The 20852-nt window shown below is 40.4% G+C and overlaps 1 protein-coding gene across 1 annotated transcript in view; it reads right to left on the reverse strand.

Annotated features, from left to right (window-relative positions):
* ACYP2 (acylphosphatase 2) overlaps nt 1-18484 on the reverse strand; it is a 75405-nt gene extending 56921 nt beyond the window's left edge. The window contains exons 1-3 of the mRNA XM_020809927.3: nt 18292-18484; nt 15705-15721; nt 10330-10439 (exon numbers count right to left, since the gene is read on the reverse strand). Of these exons, the coding sequence (XP_020665586.1) occupies nt 10330-10439; nt 15705-15721; nt 18292-18343 (179 nt within the window). The 5' untranslated portion in view covers nt 18344-18484. The remainder of the gene's footprint in view (nt 1-10329; nt 10440-15704; nt 15722-18291) is intronic.
* Nucleotides 18485-20852: the final 2368 nt, after the last annotated feature.

Raw genomic sequence — 20852 nt, forward strand, 5'->3', positions numbered from 1 at the left:
AGAAGCTGCCTCTTTGCTGACCAACGGTTAGCAGTTTCCCCACCTTTTTTTCCAGTCATAAGTCAAAGCCTCTGTCGCAAGTCAAAGCAAAATTTTGCGCAGCTGGTCGTAAATTGGTCGCAAGTCAAGGTGGTTGCAAGTCGACGCACCACTGAACATCCATTGGAATATGGTTTCACTTCATCAGATGATAGAAAATGGCAAAGTTCTAACTATTCCAGCTTCCAAGTGGCAACCAATCTATGCATAGAGAGTGTCACAGTGTAGAGACGTATGGCTTGAGAAAGAATTACACAGGCAGCACTCCAGTTATCTTCTGGATGACAATGTTAATTTGAACTCGAGGCTTAAATGAAGGGATTCATAGGCTCAATCCAAGACTAAGTTATTTGTATTAGATACCAGCAGACACTAATTATGAAGTGACATGCAAGTGATAAATTTAGAACTTCTCATAAATCTAAAGAAATAATACACCATGTCATAGCTGGATGCCCCAAGCTAGGATCAATGGATTTTATCTGCAGGCATAACCACATTGCAAAGATCATTTTTCAGCAGCTGGCTAAATCTTAGGGATTATTCACATCTTTTCCTCCATGTTACAAATTCAAGCTACCTCCAGATTTAGAAAATGAGACTTCACTACTATACTAGAACAAGCAAGTTATCATTGATAAAACAATAATAACCTGGATATTATACTGCTAGATAAGCAACATTTTTTGCTGTAAATCACGACATTAATCATTACCCCCAAAGTAACTATAGCTGTTACTTCTATACCAAGCTCTGCAAATATATATATATGTGTGCAATGGAATACAGTATGTGATGTAACTACTTATTTTTATATGAGTGCAATATGCAATGACAACAAATTGCTATTTTAATCACTAGAGTGACTAACGGGGGAAATTAAGGTTGTTAGCCGCCTAGAGTGGTCCTCGCTTGACCAGATAGGCGGGTTATAAAATAAATAAATAAATAAATAAATAAATAAATAAATAAATAAATAAATAAATAAATAAATAAATTCTGGTTTAGCCAATAAATTAAGACACAGCAATGACTGTCATACCTACTGTCTGGAAAAGAAATGTCCTAATCCAGTTTAGTCCATTGTTTAGGTCTTTAATAATAATAAGCCTAGAAACAGATCACAAGTGAATGGAGCATACATAACTGATACCTAACAAAGGACGAGAACCAACCAGAAATCCTGAAGCATCATAACATTAAATTTTGGAGTCACACAATGGAACTAATAAGCAGGTGATTCTAGATAGCAACTGCCCCCAAACCTCTGCACAATTAGCTTATAAAATGTCATGCTACAGGATAATTAGAGATATTAGCAGGCCATATTTCCTTCTAGTCAGTTGGCCACTTTACTGAAATCACTGATATATATCCCAGTGACTTTAGTTCAGCAGAAATGCAACATTAATGGACAGGCAGCATTGTTCAGATTTCCCACCAGTTCATGTTATATTCTTTAGAAACACATCTACTTCGTTTCAGCTTGTGCAGGAACGAACAGCAATCTTCTAAAAACTGTGTCTAAATTTACATTTTTGTCGCTATGCTGGAGGATAAATTTACCTCCACCTCCACCAAAGTTCCCTGCCTGTACGCTTTGTAAATGAGAATTATGCTGCAATGTAAACGTGAACAAAATTCACACCAAAAAAGGAGTGCCTGTCATATCCTTGCAGGTTTCTATAGCAACAAGTGCAACAGCTTCATTTTCTAAAACAAAAAACCCCCCATAAAAGATCAAGAAGCACAGCTACAAGAGACCACTTCTTGACGTGCTATTTTTTGAAGGGGGAGAAACATGACTTTTAACCCTAAAGCATGTAAAATAAGACAGAATACCTATTGACTTTTGTAAATGTAAGCACTGTCTATTTAACAAGCAGCCTTTTTAAATAGCTAAACAGGTTTCCTCAATGGACATCAATGGCAAGACAATCATCTGGATGCGTTTTGATGGTTGGTGGCTATTGGCTACTCCCCATACCTATTTACCTGCAAGTGTGTGGGGTCTGAAAACATATAGCAATAGTGAGCACGTGTGTTTTGAGAGGAATGGAGTTATTCTGGAAATCACCCAGCAAAAGAAAACCAGGGCTGGTGCTCACCCAAAGACAGTGAGGAGGCCGTTCAAACCCATTGCTGTCAGAGATCATAAAAGGACTGCAAATGGCAATTTTTCTGGCTTCGGTACTGAGAAAGGTTGGTTGGCTTGAGGAACTGTTCCCCCTGTCGTGGGAGAAGAGGGTAAAATGTCTTGGGTTGCTCTAAAAGGAACACATCTAATTTTTGGCAGGCTCTCTAAGCACAGAGATTTGTGCAACTCCCATCAGCCAGTGGTGAGAAATGCTCAAGAATGTCTGGAAGGCTATAAGTCACCTGCTTCTTCTAAGGAGAGACTCTTTTTTTGCATGAACTGATATACTTGCTGCTTTAAAAACAAATCCAACAATTCTGTGAGTTTCCTTGTGTCATGTATGTTCAAGTGTTTAATATTTGGTTGTTGTAGGTTTTTCCGGCTGTTTGGCCGTGTTCTGGAGGTTTTTCCTCCTAACGTTTCACCAGTCTCTGTGGCCAGCATCTTCAGAGGAGAGGAGCTAGAACTCTGTCTGTGTTTAATGTTTATTGGGAAAGAAAACAGATCGCATCTTTGCAATGTATATTTACTGTGCTCTCTCCTCACTGTATGAAATGGCTGCCATCCTGGGACTTCCTGTTTCCTAGGAAGTTGCAGAAGCTGTGTCTGGTGGCATCTGCAGTCTTCTGCTGTGCCCATAGGCGAACCACAATTCCTCCCAAATGGTCAGTCACCACAAGAAGGAGACTGTAATGCACAGGGATACTAACACGCAAACACAGTTATCCATCGTATATATCACTTGTGACTGGGGGAAACAAAAGACTACAAGAAACAGTAGAGGGAAAGGACACCCTCCCATTTGGAGAATGGTTATCTCAGAATAAAGCTAAAATTAGATCAGGATTCAATTATTCAACAAGTACAGTACTTCACAATGAACTATTCTCCGTCAAACAGCTCCACCTAGAGTTCATTAGCCAGGTGTTTTTTAAAATAAAATAGATCTAATAGCTGAACTTGTATACGAGATAAGTTGATTTAATAAAGGAAGCCACAGTCTTTGGTTTGCAAGATCGAATAAGGCTGTTAATGACAGGAGACCCTTAAGTCACAAGACCACTGCAAATTGGAAACAACTTAATGGGACACAACAACAAATAAGGGGATCGCTTTTATGTACACAATAGTTAAAAACATTAAACCACGTATATTCTAATGGTATTCACCAAACTGTGATAAGTATCAGACCCAAACCAAGATGACTGGCACTGAACTGTGGCATAACATAGCTATCCCAAGGTGCGGATGTGCTGCAATGAGATTGTAGAGTCCCTGCATGCATAGGCTGCCTCATATATTTTAAAGATGATTAGCTCTTGATTAGCTGAAATGAAAATTGCTTGTGTTGAAAGATATCATAAACCTTCACAGCCAGGGCTGTACAGTACATATTTAGCTGTTGCCCTTAAATACAATGCCAAAATTGTTGCTATATACAAGTAAACCTTGCAACACAATGATTCTGTCCTCTGGATTTCAGTCAGCTCTTTCCATTCAATTGACACTCCAAAACCCAGTCCATGCAGTAAGACAGCATCCTGTGGCTACTGCATATGCTCAGACCTCACTGAGCTGTTATGGGATTTATGTCTTTTAGGGCTCCCTTACCCATTTAGAACAACTTTATTATAGCATATAATTATAGAGCACAGTGAAGGTGTCAAAAAGAGGTCAAGCACTCAAGACTTTGATGGTCAAACCAAAATAGCAGAAGTTAACTGATGTGGGTGGCATCAAATCTGCATTACATTATTTATTTGCAGAATTGATTCTCTTTCATTATGACAGGCAGGGATGAGGGAATATGCATGAAGGGAACGACCATCCTACTTTCACTGGACAACCCTTATCAGATACGGTCCTAGCAAGTATCCGGTGGTTATACTGCAGGACTCCAAGAAGCTAAGTAGGTATGTAGTCAAGATCTCACTTGCATCAGAGAGAGGCTGCTTACATTCGAGAACGAAATTTAGGCTACTGTATTACAGAAACTAGTGAACAAAGATTTACTTGTCATAGTCACCTGATAGCTCAGATCAGGCGGTACTGCTTCCCCAGAGCCAGAGCATTAGAGCTCACAGTGAGAGCAAAGTGCTGTTGGAGCACGTTTGGGTTGTCTGGTCTTTATATGAACAGAGTGCAGCAGTCTAATGCTCGGCTTGTGAATAATGAATGTAAACAGCCACTCTGGAAATTGGTAATTAAATAAAAGAGGTGGAGACGTAGACTCAGAGAATCATGAAGTTGGAAAGGGCCTATAAGGCCATCGAGTCCAACCCCCCGGTCAATGCAAGAATACTAAACAAAGGATTTCTGCCAGTTGCTTATATAAATTTCTCTTGAATGCCTCCCGTGTTGGAGCATTCACCACTGGTTCCATTGTTGTGCTCTGTTCTATTAGTTAGGACGTTTCTCCTGATATTCAACCAAAATCTGGTTTCTTGTAACCTGAGCCCATTGTTGCATATCCTGAACTTTGGGATGATCGAGAACAAATCCTGCTCATCCTCTGTATGACAGCCTTTCAAGTATTTGAAAAGTACTATCATATCTCCCTCAATCTTCTTTTCTCAAAAATATGCATGCCCAGTTCTTTCAGCCTTTCCTTATAGGGCTTGGTTTCCAGCCCCATGATCATTGTTGTTGTCCTCCTCTGAACGTGTTCCAATTTGTCAGCATCCTTCTTGGTGTGGTGTCCAGAACTGGACACACTAAAGATGAGGCCTAACCAGTGTCAATTAGAGGGGAACTAGCATTTCACAGGATTTGGAAACTATACTTCTGTTAGGTTAAGGTTAAGGTTCCCCTTGACAATTTGTCCAGTCATGTTCGACTCTAGGGTGCAGTGCTCATCCCCGTTTCCAAGCTGTACGGCCAGCATTTGTCCAAAGACAATCTTCCATGGTCACGTGGCCAGCGCGACTAGACACGGAATGCCATTACCTTCCCACCAAGGTGGTACCTATTTCTCTACATGTATTTGTATGCTTTCGAACTGCTAGGTTGGCAGGAGCTGGGACAAGCGACGGGAGCGCACTCCAACACATGGATTCCATCTTACGACTGCAGGTCTTCTGACCTTGCAGCACAGAGGCTTCTGTGGTTTAACCCGCAGCACCACCATGTCCCTCCTCCGTCCTCCTATTAACAGAATTAATACTTCTGTTAATACAGCCAAAAATAGCATTTTCCTTTTTTTCAGCCAGATCTTGCTCATAAGCACCTTGTGATCTATGACAATTCCAAGACCCTTCTTGCTCGTAGTATTTCGGAGCCATTTATCTCCCATCTTGTAACTGTATGTTTGATTTCTTTTTCTTAGGTGCAATAGTTTGCATTTATTCCTGTTCATTCTGTTGTTTCCAGGACAGAGCTCAAGCCTATCTAGATTATTTTGGATTTTGTTTCTGTCTTCCAGGGCATTAGCTTGTTACTATTAATTATTGTTCTTATATATGTTATTTTTCCTGTGATCCATTTACAACCAGTACTGAAAGAAAAAGACTTCACATAGGTACAGGGCACCCTAAAGCTGGCTCTCATGCATTCATGTTTGCTGAAGCAGCCATTGTGAAGCCATTGTGTGTTGCTGGCTCTGACAAAGGGGAAAGAACAGAAAGAAGGAAGGAAGCCACCCTACATGTAGCAATTCACATACAGATTTAAAGAAGACCCGGGGGGGAAGGGGACATCCAGCTCATCTGTCTATCTGTGTTTCCACCCTGCTGCCAGTTCAGATCGCTTGCAATGCACATGAGGGACAAATTTCCAACAGTATAGGAAAAAAGACACCAGAACGTAACTCCTAAGAGCTCTGGCTCAAGAGGACCATTCATCTCCTGCAACTTAGATCCATTTTTTATTTATTTATTTTTCAATCTACCTTTGTAGCCATAAGGGCTGGAAATAGATGGATGTGGTAGCCCTTCAAGGAGAATGGCATACTTTTGACCCGTTAAAGATTCTAATAGAAAAATCTCAGCTTGGATTTGTGCATTCCATGCTAACCCCCTCTCCCCTGAAATGAGAAAGCCAAATAAATATACACATCACATTACGTGAAGCAATTAGCAATCCTGGCAGAGCTTTTCTGCCAAAGTAATTGTCTCCAATTATCCTTGCACAACAGAAATTGGAACTCCTTTGATTTATTGTATTGTTTCCACAGCATTACTCAGTGCCCTGTCTCCTTCCTTCCCAACATTAGACTAACAAGTCTCCACCCTCTGCGGTCATTCATTTGATCTCTGCACGTCTCTATGTCTGAATGTCTGCATCTCAGCCTTAATGTTTTTTATTATTAGTTAATATGCCAACAATCACACTTTCCCCCATTAAGTAACTTTCACTACGATACAAACTGGTATGCACTGGAAGGAACAAGTTACAACATGATGCATACATCTTGCAATATCCATAAGAGCCTATAATGATTTTGGAAGAATTTCTTTTTCAGACCAAGGTAATAAGGAGATATGGGTAACAGAGCAATAGACATAAGACATAAGACATAAGACATAAGACATAAGAAATTTATTTGTCATTGCGCTCACAAGTGGGTGCAACGAAATGAGGTGCTCTTCCCCAAGGTAAAACTGGACAACACTACAAAAAAAAGTTAAAATATACACAACTTTCACCATCCAAATATAGATACCCCGTTTTCTCTCAGCAATTAAAATCCACCAAAAACCTATGGCCCCACATTTAAACTCAATACTGCACTTGGGTAAAAACTGTTCCTGAATCTGCTTGTCCTTGCTTTCAATACCCTGAATCTCCTTCCTGATGGTAATAGTTTAAAGAGCTGATATCCCGGATGAGAGGAGTCTTTCAGTATGTTAGATATCTTCCTCTTACATCTGTTCTTATACAATTCTTCCAAAGAGGGGAGTGAACAGCCAATGATGTTTTGGGCCGTCTTAATCACCCTTTGAATTGCCTTTTTCTCTGCCACTGTGCAGCTCGTGAACCATACACAGAGACAGTAGGATAATATGCTCTCAATCGAACTCCGATAGAAGGTGATTAACAAACTCTCAATCAATTGTTGCTTTCTAAGAATCCTTAGAAAATACAACCGTTGTTGTGCCTTCCTGATTAACGCAGCGGTGTTTGCACTCCAAGTCAGGTCATTTGTTATGATAGTCCCAAGAAACTTACATTCAACCACCTGTTCCACACAAACTCCATCTATATACAGTGGCTGAATGTCTGCTCTTTTTTTCCTATAGTCCACTATGAATTCCTTGGTTTTTTGGATGTTAAATAAAAGATTGTTTTTTTTGCACCAGCGGGATAGCTGTAATACCTCGTCCCGATACGCAGACTCATCATCCCCAGAGATAAGTCCTACTAGTGTAGTATCGTCTGCAAATTTGATAATCCTATTACTGGGATGGTTATTGGTGCAATCCGATGAATAAATGGAGAACAGTAGTGGACTAAGGACACAGCCTTGTGGAGTGCCAGTGCTGAGTATCTTGTCAGTAGAGATGTAGTCATTCAGTTTAACCCTTTGTGGACGATTTGTTAAAAAATCCAAAATCCACAGACAGATAGAATCTGGAAAATCAAGATCTTTAAGTTTGTCTATTAATCTGTGGGGTATAATGGTGTTAAAAGCAGAGCTAAAGTCCGCGAACAGCATTCTTACATAATTCCCTTGTGTTTCCAAGTGGGATAAATAGACCAATTAATTCAGGTTTAGGATTATAGAGCTGGAAAGAAACTGAAAGACTATCTAGTCCAACCCACAGCCCATGCAGGAAATCCACAATAGCAGCACTTCTTGCTTGTTACTTGCTCCTGAAAATCTTGGTCATCCATTTGCAGAGAAAACATAACCACTAGGAAACTATATAGCCAGGACCATAGAAATGCAGCATGCCCTAGAACCCAGAAGGACTGTGAAGGGTTTTAAAGCAAAGCAAAGCAAAGCAGAATGTGCACATGCACGCACGCATGTGTGCAAACAGAGACAACATGTGAGCTGTGAAAATATTTCTCTATGCTTCTCTAAGTTTTCATGCTGTCGTTTGCATCATAATCTGCGCAGACATGCATAATAAGCAGTATGTTAGGAAAGAGCCCCTTGGTAATACTTTAACCAGTGTGCATGAACATTTAAATTCTATTAATTAGAGTGGTCCACTGGTCCAGATAGGCCGGGTATAAATAAAATAAAATAAAATAAAATAAAATAAAATAAAATAAAATAAAATAAAATAAAATAAAATAAAATAAAATAAATAAATAAATAAATAAATAAATAAATATGAACGGAGGTATTTATATTATATCTATACGTAGACAAATGGGTGGAAATACTCACAGATTCAGACTGCAACTTGTTTTAAAACCACCTCTATTTCCATAGAAAGTTCTTTAGCCAAATACACTGGAACAGTCAATGTGGAATAAAAGATCAAACCCATCTGAGCCATGAATCTCACTGGATGCCTATGTTAGATCTTAGACCTGCAGAGCTGGAAGGGACCCTGCAGATCATCAAGTCCATCCCCTGTCAAGGAGGCACAGCGGGGAATTGAGTTCCCAACCTCTGGATCTGCACCCAGAGACCTAAACCACTGAGTTATCCATCCTTCAGCCTAACCTATCTCACAAATTTGCTGAGTGAAAAATAGAGGAATCCCAATGTGACTTCCTTGAAGGAAGGGTGGCACGTGGATGTTATAAATAACTCAGCCAGGAAATTTTCTAAGAGCTTTTTCAGTCATCTGTTCCCAACAAAAAATTTTCTCTCCACTTCTTATGTTTACTACTACCAGGAAGTTGTGTTCTGCTTAAAATGGACTAAATACTGACATGTCCTTAATCCTACACATCCAAGCAGAATTTTGAATATACCATTAATCCTGCAGAATGTTGTATGCCTTACTTTTAACTTCAACTACAATAAAGATGAGTATTATTTAATTATTTACAGTATTTAACTTATATGCTGCCCACACTACCCAAAGGTCTCTGGGCGACAGTAGCTCTCCATAGGGAAAAAAATGAAGTGTGCTCTTATTCTACTTTTCTGCTCCATTATTTCTGCTACTATTTCACACAGCTCATATGGCTCCCCAGATATAAGCTGGTCTACTGATAACTTAACCAGAACTTAGAAATCTTAGATTTTTGAATGACCCCCACAAATCTCCCAACCAACATAGCCAAGGGGGATTTGGGGGGCACAGAGTCACCAAAAAGGAACATTTCTCAGCTCTGAGATTGACTGACACAGAAATGTTTCAACTGGGTTAGTGGTGTCTAGAGTGCAAATTCAGCCTTTTCATTCCCAGAATTCATGTGCCCTTGCATATGATGTTTCTAGCAACGCTCTCTGATCACAAGAAATCTCAACAAGCTTCACATTCTCAAGCAGCGAAGAGGTAACACACAAAAATCTTAGCAGAACATGTAATGGTTGTGTACAGATGTAGAGATTTTGCTCTCTAGTCTAAAGTAAAGAACAAAAAAGTGTCTTTGCATTCTATATATAGAATCTGGATGGACTGGCAATCTAATCTTGCTGCAATACTAGTACTGGTGGAAGAGTTGAGTCTGGGAGGTTCTCTTGATTGTTTTCCAGCATCTGCCAACCAACTCAATAGCTCCACCCTGGCTAATGATAGGGGCAAGCCCACGGCACAACCCCCTACCGCTTATATTTTAGGAAGGTGCTAGCAAGGGAAGAAAGCCTCCCAAAGGAATCTGTATTTCCTGATGGAGGTGTTCCCTTTATGGCTTCCACACACAGCCTTTTCTCCGTAAAAGGATTATACAGTACAGATTTCAAACTGTTTAAACAGTTTGGGCATCCTACTGCAAATGCCCAGCCTTGGCCAAGCTCAGACTTCACATATCACTAAAGGGAAGCCAGGGTGGCCTTCAATGGGGTGGGGGTGGGAACCATTCGGCAGCATCAAATTCGGCCTCTAATTTCTTACTCAATAAAGATATGGGGTTGTATATTAATTTCATTTCAACCTGGAGCAAAGTCAATCCATGCATAGGCCTTCAGCATTTCTATACCACAAAACCTGGCAAGGTTGCTTTTCATTAATATGCAGCAGCATTTTAAAAACATGTGGCAAGTTAGTGAAGCCAGCTGGCACACACTGAGGAAACGGGGTACTTACATCTCATTTACTTTATCTTCTGGGCCCTGAACTTGGCCAGTGACCGTTCCTTGACTGCTATTTCTAATCCAGCCAACTACTCCTGCTTTCCTAGCTTTCTCTTCTGCATACTAGTTTAAAAAACAAACAAAAAACACACAAAGTTTATTCAGTACCCCAGAACCCTATTAACCCAGGCGAGCCTCAACATCATGATTTCATTCTGTAGGATTTATTTCCTGAGGATTCACTTTGTCTGAAAAGAACCAGTGCCTGCTCATTTCTCTCGGATCCTTCTGCCACTTCTGAACTTGAAAGTGGGGAAAGTCACCTTCTCAATGGAAGAGAGAGAAGAATGACATTTATTTCCTCTGTACCTGTTTCAGCTTATTATTATTATTATTATTATTATTATTATTATTATTATTATTATTATTATTATTATTATTATTATTATTATTATTATTATTATTATTATTATTAATGGCAAACACAGTGAAGCCATGTTTATATTCAAAATTATGCTCAAATAGGCTTCAAAAATAAAAATGTGGCAATATCAAACAGCAGCAGGTGCAAACAATACGCAACATTTGTAAAAACATGAAACACACATACTGTATGTATGACTGGTGTAGCAGTAATAATATCAATAAAACCACAATATGCAATGTTGTCACTTTCCAGCAGAAAAACAAAACCATGTAGATTTCTCCTCCCTATTGCAGCTCCACATATACCGTATTTTTCGCTCCATAAGACGCACCTTTCCATAAGACACACCAATTTTTTTAGGAGAAGAAAACAGGAAAATATAATCTGTTTTCTTCGCTCCATAAGACGCACAGACTTTCCACCCCCCTGTTTTGTGGGGGAAAAGTGTGTCTTATGGTGCGAAAAATACGGTAAATTAAGGGCTACAACTTTGCAGCAGCACCAGTCTAGGGATGCACAACCTATTTGGGGGGGGGGTCAAAGAGCAAGGGAACATTTAGTGCAAATCTGCTTCTATAACATTGCAACCATGACACTGCACACAGCTCATTAAGAGTGCAGTCGTTTGTATGCCTATTCAGAAAGAAGTCCCATTAAGATTTGTGTGGTTTGCCATATAAAATTTCAGATAATTCATTCATTCTATTACTATACTGTCCTGTAAGTGAAAGTAATACTCCACAATAACCAAGAAATACATTTAAAAACAGTAAGATGTTTCTCTTAATGTGCTTTTAAATCATTTCGAAGTGATTTCAATTCAGTATTTGTCACCCTGTTTTAATTTGATGCTTGCTATTTAAAATAATTTAACAGTGCTTCTGTATAATAATTTATTGTGCTCTTAGGCGTATCTGTTTCTAATACATATTGTCAGCCACCCTGAGTCCTGCATTGGGGGAAAGGCAGACTGTAAACAAAATAAAATAAAACCATTAAAAGTCTCAGACAATGGTCTCAAATAATCACTGGTGCTTCACATATCTGTCAGGGAAAGGCACTCGGAAAGTCTTTTTCTTCATCTCCAGCTGCCCAACTTCACTTGTTGAGATCACCAACAGAAAGGCTTCTGAAGTAGTTCTTAAATTCTCGAGTTTTGCAGCTTTTGATAATGTTTAATTGCTCCAAATGACACCATTTCAATAAATGACAAAGCCAAGGGCAGCGCTGCAATGTTTCCTTCTTTTTTCCCCTTTCCTTTCCTTCCCTTCTTTCTTTTGTGTGTGTGCATGTGTGAAACAGACAGTTCATTTGTCATGTGTGTCCCTCCTAGTCAAGTTTGGAAATACTTCAGATTCCAAGGAAATACTTCTGGATTTACTTTCCCCTCTAGTACAGATGTCTTATCAAGTTACTGTACCACCAAATCAGAAAAATCAAGTGATGGGGTTTTCTTGGTGACTTTTCAATTTCCCCCCTCTTTTCATGTTTTAAATACTGTATGAATCAGTTCTGCCACATTCCCTAAACACAGGCTGTCACCAAACAATTTAAATGCACTAGGAAGTGGTTAGTGTGTACCAGACTTCTCCAGTCAAGACTGTGAGAATGAGTGTATTAACCACTCAAACAAATATACACAGGGCCTTCAGTCCAGGAGCAAGTTATATAATCCATAAGATCTGGATCTTTCTTTCTCTTTTTCAACTTAAAGCTATAGATTTCCACTGTTCTCTTCCAGGGTAAGTTCATACAACCAACTATCATTTGAGCATCTATAGTGAACAAGTTGCTTTTACTTTAAGTCTAATTCTCATAAAACAGTAACTGACATGTCCCTGGAGTTCTTCTGTACTAATACCTCAAAAAGCAAAACTATTTCATGGTTGCTGTAGGTTTGTGGTCTGGAAGTTTTTCTTCCTAACGTTTCACCAGTCTCTGTGGATGGCATCTTCATAGGACAGGAGTTAGAACCAGAACACAGACAGGGTTCTGACTACTGTCCTCTGAGGATGCCGGCCACAGAGACTGGTGAAACGTTAGGAAGAAAAACCTCCAGAACATGGCCAAACAGTCTGAAAAACCTACAACAACCATTGGATCCCAGCCATGCAAGCCTTCGAGAATACACAAAACTATTTCACATAGAAAACTAGATTTCAAGAAGATTATTTTTAGCCCCATTTTCTTCTTGGCATGTAAATTTATATGCATAGAAGTACTTTGCTATGTATAGGAGAGCATTCTTTGTGTGTGTATGTGTGTGTGTGAGTGAAAGAGGGAGTGAGAAAGAGAGAGAGAAAGCCAGGCCTTATATTAGGATGGTTCCGAACACATTTTTCTTCTTTGGAACTGTAGTTATACGTATTACTATGTGGGGTCTCTAGGATTTTTAAAGTTTTAACTTGGAAACTGCCCAGAGTAGTGAGTGCACTAATGGTATATAAATCAAATATGCACTTATATGTGGTTGGTTGCTAAAACCAACCGCATATAGCTGCAATTCAAAGGGCTGTTTCAGGCAGACTAAAGGACAATCCTTCTCTACGTGTGGATTTTTAGCATTTTTCTTTCTCAAGAGTAGATTACCAGAGTCTTCTCACTAAATAGTCTGAGACTTGCCTGTTCATAAAAAAGAGTTTGCTTAATGGCTCGTGGGAACGCAATAGAGTAGGCATGCCCCCTTTCAAACTATCACACTTTAATAAGCCAATGTATACAAGAGATTTTTGCTTTCAGGCCTTGCCCTCATGGCAAATTGAAACACAAAGCAATGGACTTAACTGGGGTTTATTGTTGTGTTCAAACTGGGAAACTTTATTTACAAAAACAAGGAAGTTTTTGCAATTTGAGGTCCATTTAAGATCCCACTTCTTCCAAACATGGAAATTATGGCTTCCAGATTCATACAAAACAGGATAAATGATGATGCCTGATTTTGACAACAGCACATTGAGATGGGAAGAAACTGCACTGAGTTGAAATGTTCCTTTGACTACATGGAACACATTATATAGTTTCTTGAATTCCAGGGAAAAGGGCAAAATGAAACTAGCACAGCTCCATATAGAATTTTTCTGCTTCCCCCTCAAAACATAAATAACTTTGTGTGCAAATGTTCCTCCTCACCCACATGTCCAGAAGAGGCAGAGAAGACTAAGAGTGTATCTACACTGCACTCCTATAACAATTTGATACCACTTTAATTTTCAGGACTATATTCTGTGAAATGGGATTTACAATTTGGTGAGCGACTTAGATTTCTCTGCCAAAGAGCTCTGGTGCTCTTCCTTGGACTAGAGCTGAGCTAGCTCACCAAACTACATATCCTAAGACTCCACAAGATACCGTAAATCTCTGCCAGTTAAAGTAGTACCAACTGCTGTAACTATGCAGTCCAGCTGTAAGAAAGACATCAAATCTAGTTGGTCTGTTCCTTAAAACTCATTACAGATTGCTCAAGCTCTGCTTTTATTTCCAATGCAAGATAAGCAAAAATCTGCTTAAATTAAGATCTGAAAACTAATACTTTCCAAATTAATTTTTAGCCTCACAAGCACCATTCAAAATCAGCCTCATCCCAAATGCTATTGTTTTCAGGGAGATTAACAAGAACAGAGTTTTGTATTTTTATTTATAGTAGAACCAGATTTTACTGAAGAAAAAGGAGTTCATAAAATAAAGCTTTTTAAATATATAGTTAAGAATTACAGTACGTAGCTACAGAGTGCTTTCACTGAGAAAGTAATAAACAAAAATGTTTGTGTTGATTTATTTTTCAGTGATAATAGTACATAATCACCAAGAAGACTTTATCTTTCTTTCAACTTACTAAATCGCACACAGAACTAAGTTGTTTAGTCTTTCACCGTTGCCAAAAATTCAACATTTGTTTTTCACTTGAGGGAAACTGCTATCTTTTGTGCAGCCAAATCCCGTAGGCTTTTCAGAAACAGAAGCTGCACCACATTGCTTTCTTCCTGATCTCCTAGCCACTGGAGAGCAATTTCTAATGCACTGTAGGCTTCTGAATGGGAGGGCCCAGGAACTACTACAGTGTTGTAAATAGGCTCAGTGTCACAGCTGTCCTCTGTTTTGAAATCGGGAAGTTCCCATAACTGGGTAAGTGACTGATTGGCAGATAGTTTCTCATGATGAACTCCAAGGTGATGAATCCCACGGCGGGACTTGAACCGCGCCAACCATCCTGAGCTAGCTTTGAAGTCAGGATTCCCATTCAATTTCCTGTTCATTTCCAAGGCCTTCTCACAAAGAAGGGGTCCTGAGACTGGCTCACCAAGGCTTTTCATATGAGAAAACCAAGCATACAGAGCATCTTCTAATGTGGAGTTCTTTGCACATTTCATTGTTTTCCGTTTCTTTTTGCCTTTTTCGCTGCCCATAGTTGAGATAAAATGCAACACAGTGTCCTTGTTTTTCTTGAGTTGCGAAATGGTTGACTTCCCTATACCAAACTCCTCTGCCAACACTGTTGCTGTTTCACCTTTCTCCAACCTTTCAACAATCTCTGTTTTGCTTTGGAAAGTGAGCACAGTTCGCTTGCGCTTCTTTGTCATTGTGAAAAACGGTGTGTTGTTCATACACAATCTTTGCATGCCTTATGTCCTTGAATAGTGACCACAGAAAGATCACAGTGTCCAACTGTTTAAATGTATGTGATATTTGCGCAATGCAAAAAAATCATACATACGTACCTCAGTCTTTCTTTCTCATCCGGATGAAGGGAAAGGTTCACTAATCCGTACAAATAGTGTTCATAAAAACAGGGTTCTACTGTGTTGTAAAAAAGAGTTAAGAATATATTCCATAGCTATATAATAACTATACAAAATTAGCACTGAAAATTTAGTACTCTTGGGGTCACTACACAGACCTACTTTTTATTCTCAAAATATGAAACAGAAGTTATAACAAGATGGTTGTACTTCATATTGTCTTACCATTCGGAAACAAACACCTAGAAGAAAACACAAAAAATTAAAGTAATAAATATTAGTTTCTGGAACTACTAAAGGAACAATTCATTCCTGTTCGGAAACATTTATTATTTTATTCATTATTAATCAAAACATTTTGAAATCACTCATAATCCATATAATATTACAAAGATGAAGGAATACAGTTAAAACAATTAAATATAATTAAAACAATAAAAACTCTAAAACGTGTCATCAAATGCAAGGACACAACATCAGTAAAAAAAAGACCAAACCTGCCAATTACAGAGACTTGGAAAGACAAAAGTATTCTATCTAGAGCACAAACATGAGGCTTGGGGCATTACAATAAGTGGCATAAGTTGCCATGCAATGTTTGTAATTATAGATGAAATATCTTGATAGGTGATTATGAATGAGCCCTTTGGAGAGCAACAAAGACAGCCCAGATCTAACAAGGGAGAGCCAGATGTGCAACAGAAGCAGGTGGATAATCACATTACGATGCCAATAGGCCACCACTGACCTGGGCATTGGACCCATTTGTCACATCAGAGTCATTAGTAACACTGGGAGGTATTTTACTTACTGTAATATTCATTGATTTTGCCATAGCAATGGCTTTATTTAGCTGCATGACTATTTCGCTGATTAAGTTTCCCTGTTGCCTTGGCAAGAGGTTCTGTTGAACCTCAGTTGACCTCTAGAATGGGGAAAAGGTCGTGGCTGTGCATACTATCACTTCTGAGCTCATCCTCTCAAGCAGTAGAGCTAAACTAGCCCTGGTTTATTAGGAAGCTGGTGGTGATGAAACACTTTGGACAGAGATTAGAGCGACAATGCTGGGAAAACTCAGAGTGAGTCCAACCAAACATGAGCTAAGGTGCATTTAAAGGTTTGTTCAACAGTAGTGGCTGCAGGGAAGAAACAATTCTTCTCTGCTGCCATTGCATCTGTGCAAAGCAGGACAGAGGAGCTTTTTCAGGAGGTCAGGAGAGGGTTACCTGTTTGGCCACAAGAACAAGATGGTGACCACTCAGCAGCCCATATTTTGGAGATAAATTTGCTTTGGATTCGTTCTGACTTCAATACTGTAGTTTACACAGGTCATGTCAATGGAACTTTGGCTCCTGCTTGTCCTGTTATAATGGAGACATTTCAGTTTGTGCAACCTGGGGATGTGGACAGGAACCTTGGGGAGATTAAGACCATCACATGTGTGTTGGATCCTTGCCCTTCCTGCCTTATAAAAGCACTGCAAAGAGAGACTGGAGCAAGATAGGCTACTGGCCTGCTTAAAGGAAACAACTATAAAACCTTAGTTGAAAGAGTCCTCCTTGAACCCTGCTGTGTTAGGTAATTACAGTATAGTCCAGTCTCCAATATTCCATCCCATGAACCATGCTGGCTCAGTAGAAAAATAATCCAATTATATGCAAGAGAAGCCCAAAAAAAAATCATTTGTAAACCTTTTCTTTGGGACAACCTGCTTCTGCACACTTAGAGTAATAAGAGCTGGGACGTCACCTTATATAAGAAATGCTGGAAAAACTGAACATGAGACCCTCTTCGTGCAAAGTGGGTGCATTTCTACTGAGCTATAGCTTCCATATGCCTCAACAACTGCCCTGATGGTAACCCTACAAACCACAAGAATTTAGAACACTGAGGCTGCAACTCTATGCCCATTTTCCAGGGTATTATCCCTACTGAAATTATGGGGCTTACTTCTTATAAGGTATGTATAGGAATATACTATTAGACAGGCTGACTTTGCTATCCTAACTCTATATGACATTCACCAATTCTCACAAAAAATGCAGGTGGCCAAAATAAATTCCCATGGTCAAAGATACCAACACAAATAGATTTTCATTTGTAGTCCTTTCTCTGAGATTTAGTTCTTACAGGGATCAAATTAAATGGTTTCTTGTCTGCCCCGTTTTGGATTTCGCGGGTGTCTAGGCTACTGCGGAAGACACTAGTTAAAACTCTCCCAAAGGGTTGGAGGTGGGAGAAAAGTCTTCACCCAAATATTCCAGCTCTGCAGTTCTAGGATGATGATGACAGCGATGATGGCAAACATACAAAGCTGGAACCTTTTCCTTCCACCTTTTATACACATTTTTAATAATACTTCACCAGCGTTCTTCACTTCAGGGAGCGTGCATCTTCCTAGTGACGCTACTGTTATTAGTAATAACTTATACTAATAATCGATGAACAAACTGCATGGGGCTTTAAATCGTCAGTCAATCCCTCCATCCTTTACGCATGGATATTACTTCGCCTGCTGTTTGCATGGCCCCTCGAGCATGCGCGTAACGATCTTAGTACAAACGAGAAACACGTCGCCCCCTTGAGGCCGCACATTGAATGGCAGGAGACAATTGACCGGGACAGACTCGTTCACGCACGCGCCGCCACGCTCCCTAGCGTGCGCTTTCCGCTATAGAGCCTACCGGGCAGCTTCACGCATGCGCCCTAAAGCTAGGTCCCCAATGGCTCTCCTGTTCCCCCCCCCAATTCCCCTAATAATTTTCCGTTTCCCCCCCCCCTACAATTTCGCCTCTCCTTCCGCGTCGCTCACCTTGCACCCGGCCGAACACTTCGTAATCGACAGACTTGAGCACGCTGGACATAATGCTTGCAAGGAAAATCGGAGGCGGGGCGGGGGAGAAAGTCAAGGGTAAAGGGCCAGAGAGCGACACCTGAGGGGAATCGAGAGCGGCGCTTCACTGCCTCAGCGGGCGGAGGCCGCGACGGAAACGCTTGAGGCTCAAACTTCGCGGGATAGCGACCGCCCACCAGGCTGGTCCCGAGCGCGCCAGAAAAGAAGGGGGAGGGGAACCGGAGGGAGATATGAGGGAATCTAGCAGTTCAGCCTCTTCTTCAATTAGGCGGTCTGGAAAGCCAGAATGTGGCTTGGGGAGGGGACAACTTGAGCCTCAGGCGGCGAAGAAGCAGCTGCTTGCTTGCTTGCTTCCATTTTCTTTTCATGTTGTGTCTCCGTTGCTGGCAGATTGCCTTTTAATACAGTACTTTTTAATATCTTTAGACAATGTTATGTGATTAATGGAGGAGTCAACATCCTTGTCTTTTGGTACCCCCCCTTTTTTTTTCCTTTTTGGAGGTGTTTTGTTGCTGCTGTTTTGGGTTTTTGTTTGTTTCTGCTGCCACCCTCAAGATCCCACCGACCAGAGCAGGGTGGAAAATAATGGCTTGCATGGGTCAACAGATGCCAGGAATTTAAGGAATTGGGTGCCTCTGAACGTACCTGAGGCCCAGGCTTTGGAGATCAGGGCCAGAAGCAAGTTCTCAACAGTTCTAAAAACACATTAAAAACAACAAAAAACAATAGCCCCATTTTAAGAACCGAGCCTGGATGGATGGCTCAGTGGTTTAAGTATGTGACTGCAGAGGCAGAGAGTTCCTTATTGTGTCTCCTGTGAGTAGCTGCAGAATTATAGATGCCCCCTCTGGACTGCAAGGAGAACAAACCTATCAATTCTAAAGGAAATCAACCCTGAGTGCTCACTGGAAGGACAGATCCTGAAGCTGAGGCTCCAAGACTTTGGCCGTCTCATGAGAAGAGAAGACTCCCTGGAAAAGACCCTGGTGTTGGGAAAGTGAAGGCAAGAGGAGAAGGGGACGACAGAGGACAAGATGGTTGGACAGTGTCATCGAAGCGGCCAACATGAATTTGACCAAACTCTCTGGGAGGCAGTGGAAGACAAGAGGGCCTGGCGTGTTCTGGTCCATGGGGTCACAAAGAGTCGGACACGACTCAACGGCTAAACAACAACAATGTGTTCCCTTTATTACACATGAATGCCTTTTCCAATATGGTGTATGGTGTGGTGTATATATGCATAATATTTTAAAAATGGATTCATTTCCCCTAATTCTGAAAATAACATGTACAATCATTCAAATATATGGAGATTTAACTGCCAGATAACACTGGCATATGATTACTTAACTGGATTGTTCTTTATTCACTAATATCCCTAGCTGAAAGCGAATCTGAACAATGTTTTAAAGAGCACAGAGCACTGAGGAGAAGCAGAGAGCCTTAGATAAAATTAGAAGCATTACAAAACAAATAACCTTAACTAACACTCAAAGAGAATTCTAGGCATGTAGAGGCTCATGAGCACTTAGAAGATTGCATTTTCCATACTGTACTAGATTTCTGACAAGGTCAGATTTCTCACACAGAGCAAACTCCATTTTGTTTTTTTCAGTACAACATAATATTTTGCAGGAAAGCCTTTTCCTATATGGCTGATAAAGAAGGATTTGAAAATGCTTTATTGTCAGCTGCTGCCCCCTATCAGGAATGTGTTGCAAATCAACCCGTAAGGAATTATCAGATCAACAACTAGTAGCTTACTGGACAATTCAATGAGATGAGATGCATAGGGCGTGGGATTTCTCCAGTGTGATCTCATTTGACAATTAATTTGCTTTGGAGCTTTGAGGTTTCCAGAAGATTATATGATGCAATCTCATTGCCAAGACTGAAGTGTGGTCCAGCTGCCTCTCTACTTTGCTTCTGTATGTGGACAATGGGCAATGTCTTGTTTGTGGTCTCATGTAGCATGATGTCTTGGCTGGCCCTGCTATTTGTTGTCACCAGCATAGAAAGAAAAGGAAACGGTTTGGAAATCAGAAGTTGCATTGGTGAAAGGGCACATTTTCTGCCACCAGTGCAAATTCTGTGGCTGCAGCTCATTGATGGTGGTGCACTGCTACCTGGTTTCATAGGTTGGTCTGGCAATCAGATGTAGCTCCGCAGGTACCCTCTGCAGAAGATCCCAGCATCTTCTGCCTCCCCTTTATGCATGCCAAATTTTGATCAAGAGTACAGCAGGCATGTTTACTTTAGTGTATTTTTCTAGGCAAGATTGGATACCCACCTCTAGACATTTTATGTTCCCACTGCCTCTCTCTCTCTCTCTCTCTCTCTCTCTCTCTCTCTCTCTCTCTCTCTCAAATAAATAAATAAATAAATGCAGCTTAATTTGGGGTGGGCAAGGTATGGGCTAGGATTGTGGACTGGAACAGAATGGGCTGCTCTGTGTCCCCACCCCAAAATAAAATTCCCAGGGAGGGGGGGGGGAAACACCACCTACAGTATGCACTGCT

Source organism: Pogona vitticeps, chromosome 1, assembly GCF_051106095.1.
Source record: "Pogona vitticeps strain Pit_001003342236 chromosome 1, PviZW2.1, whole genome shotgun sequence".
In the NCBI taxonomy this organism is placed as follows: Eukaryota; Metazoa; Chordata; class Lepidosauria; order Squamata; family Agamidae; genus Pogona; species Pogona vitticeps.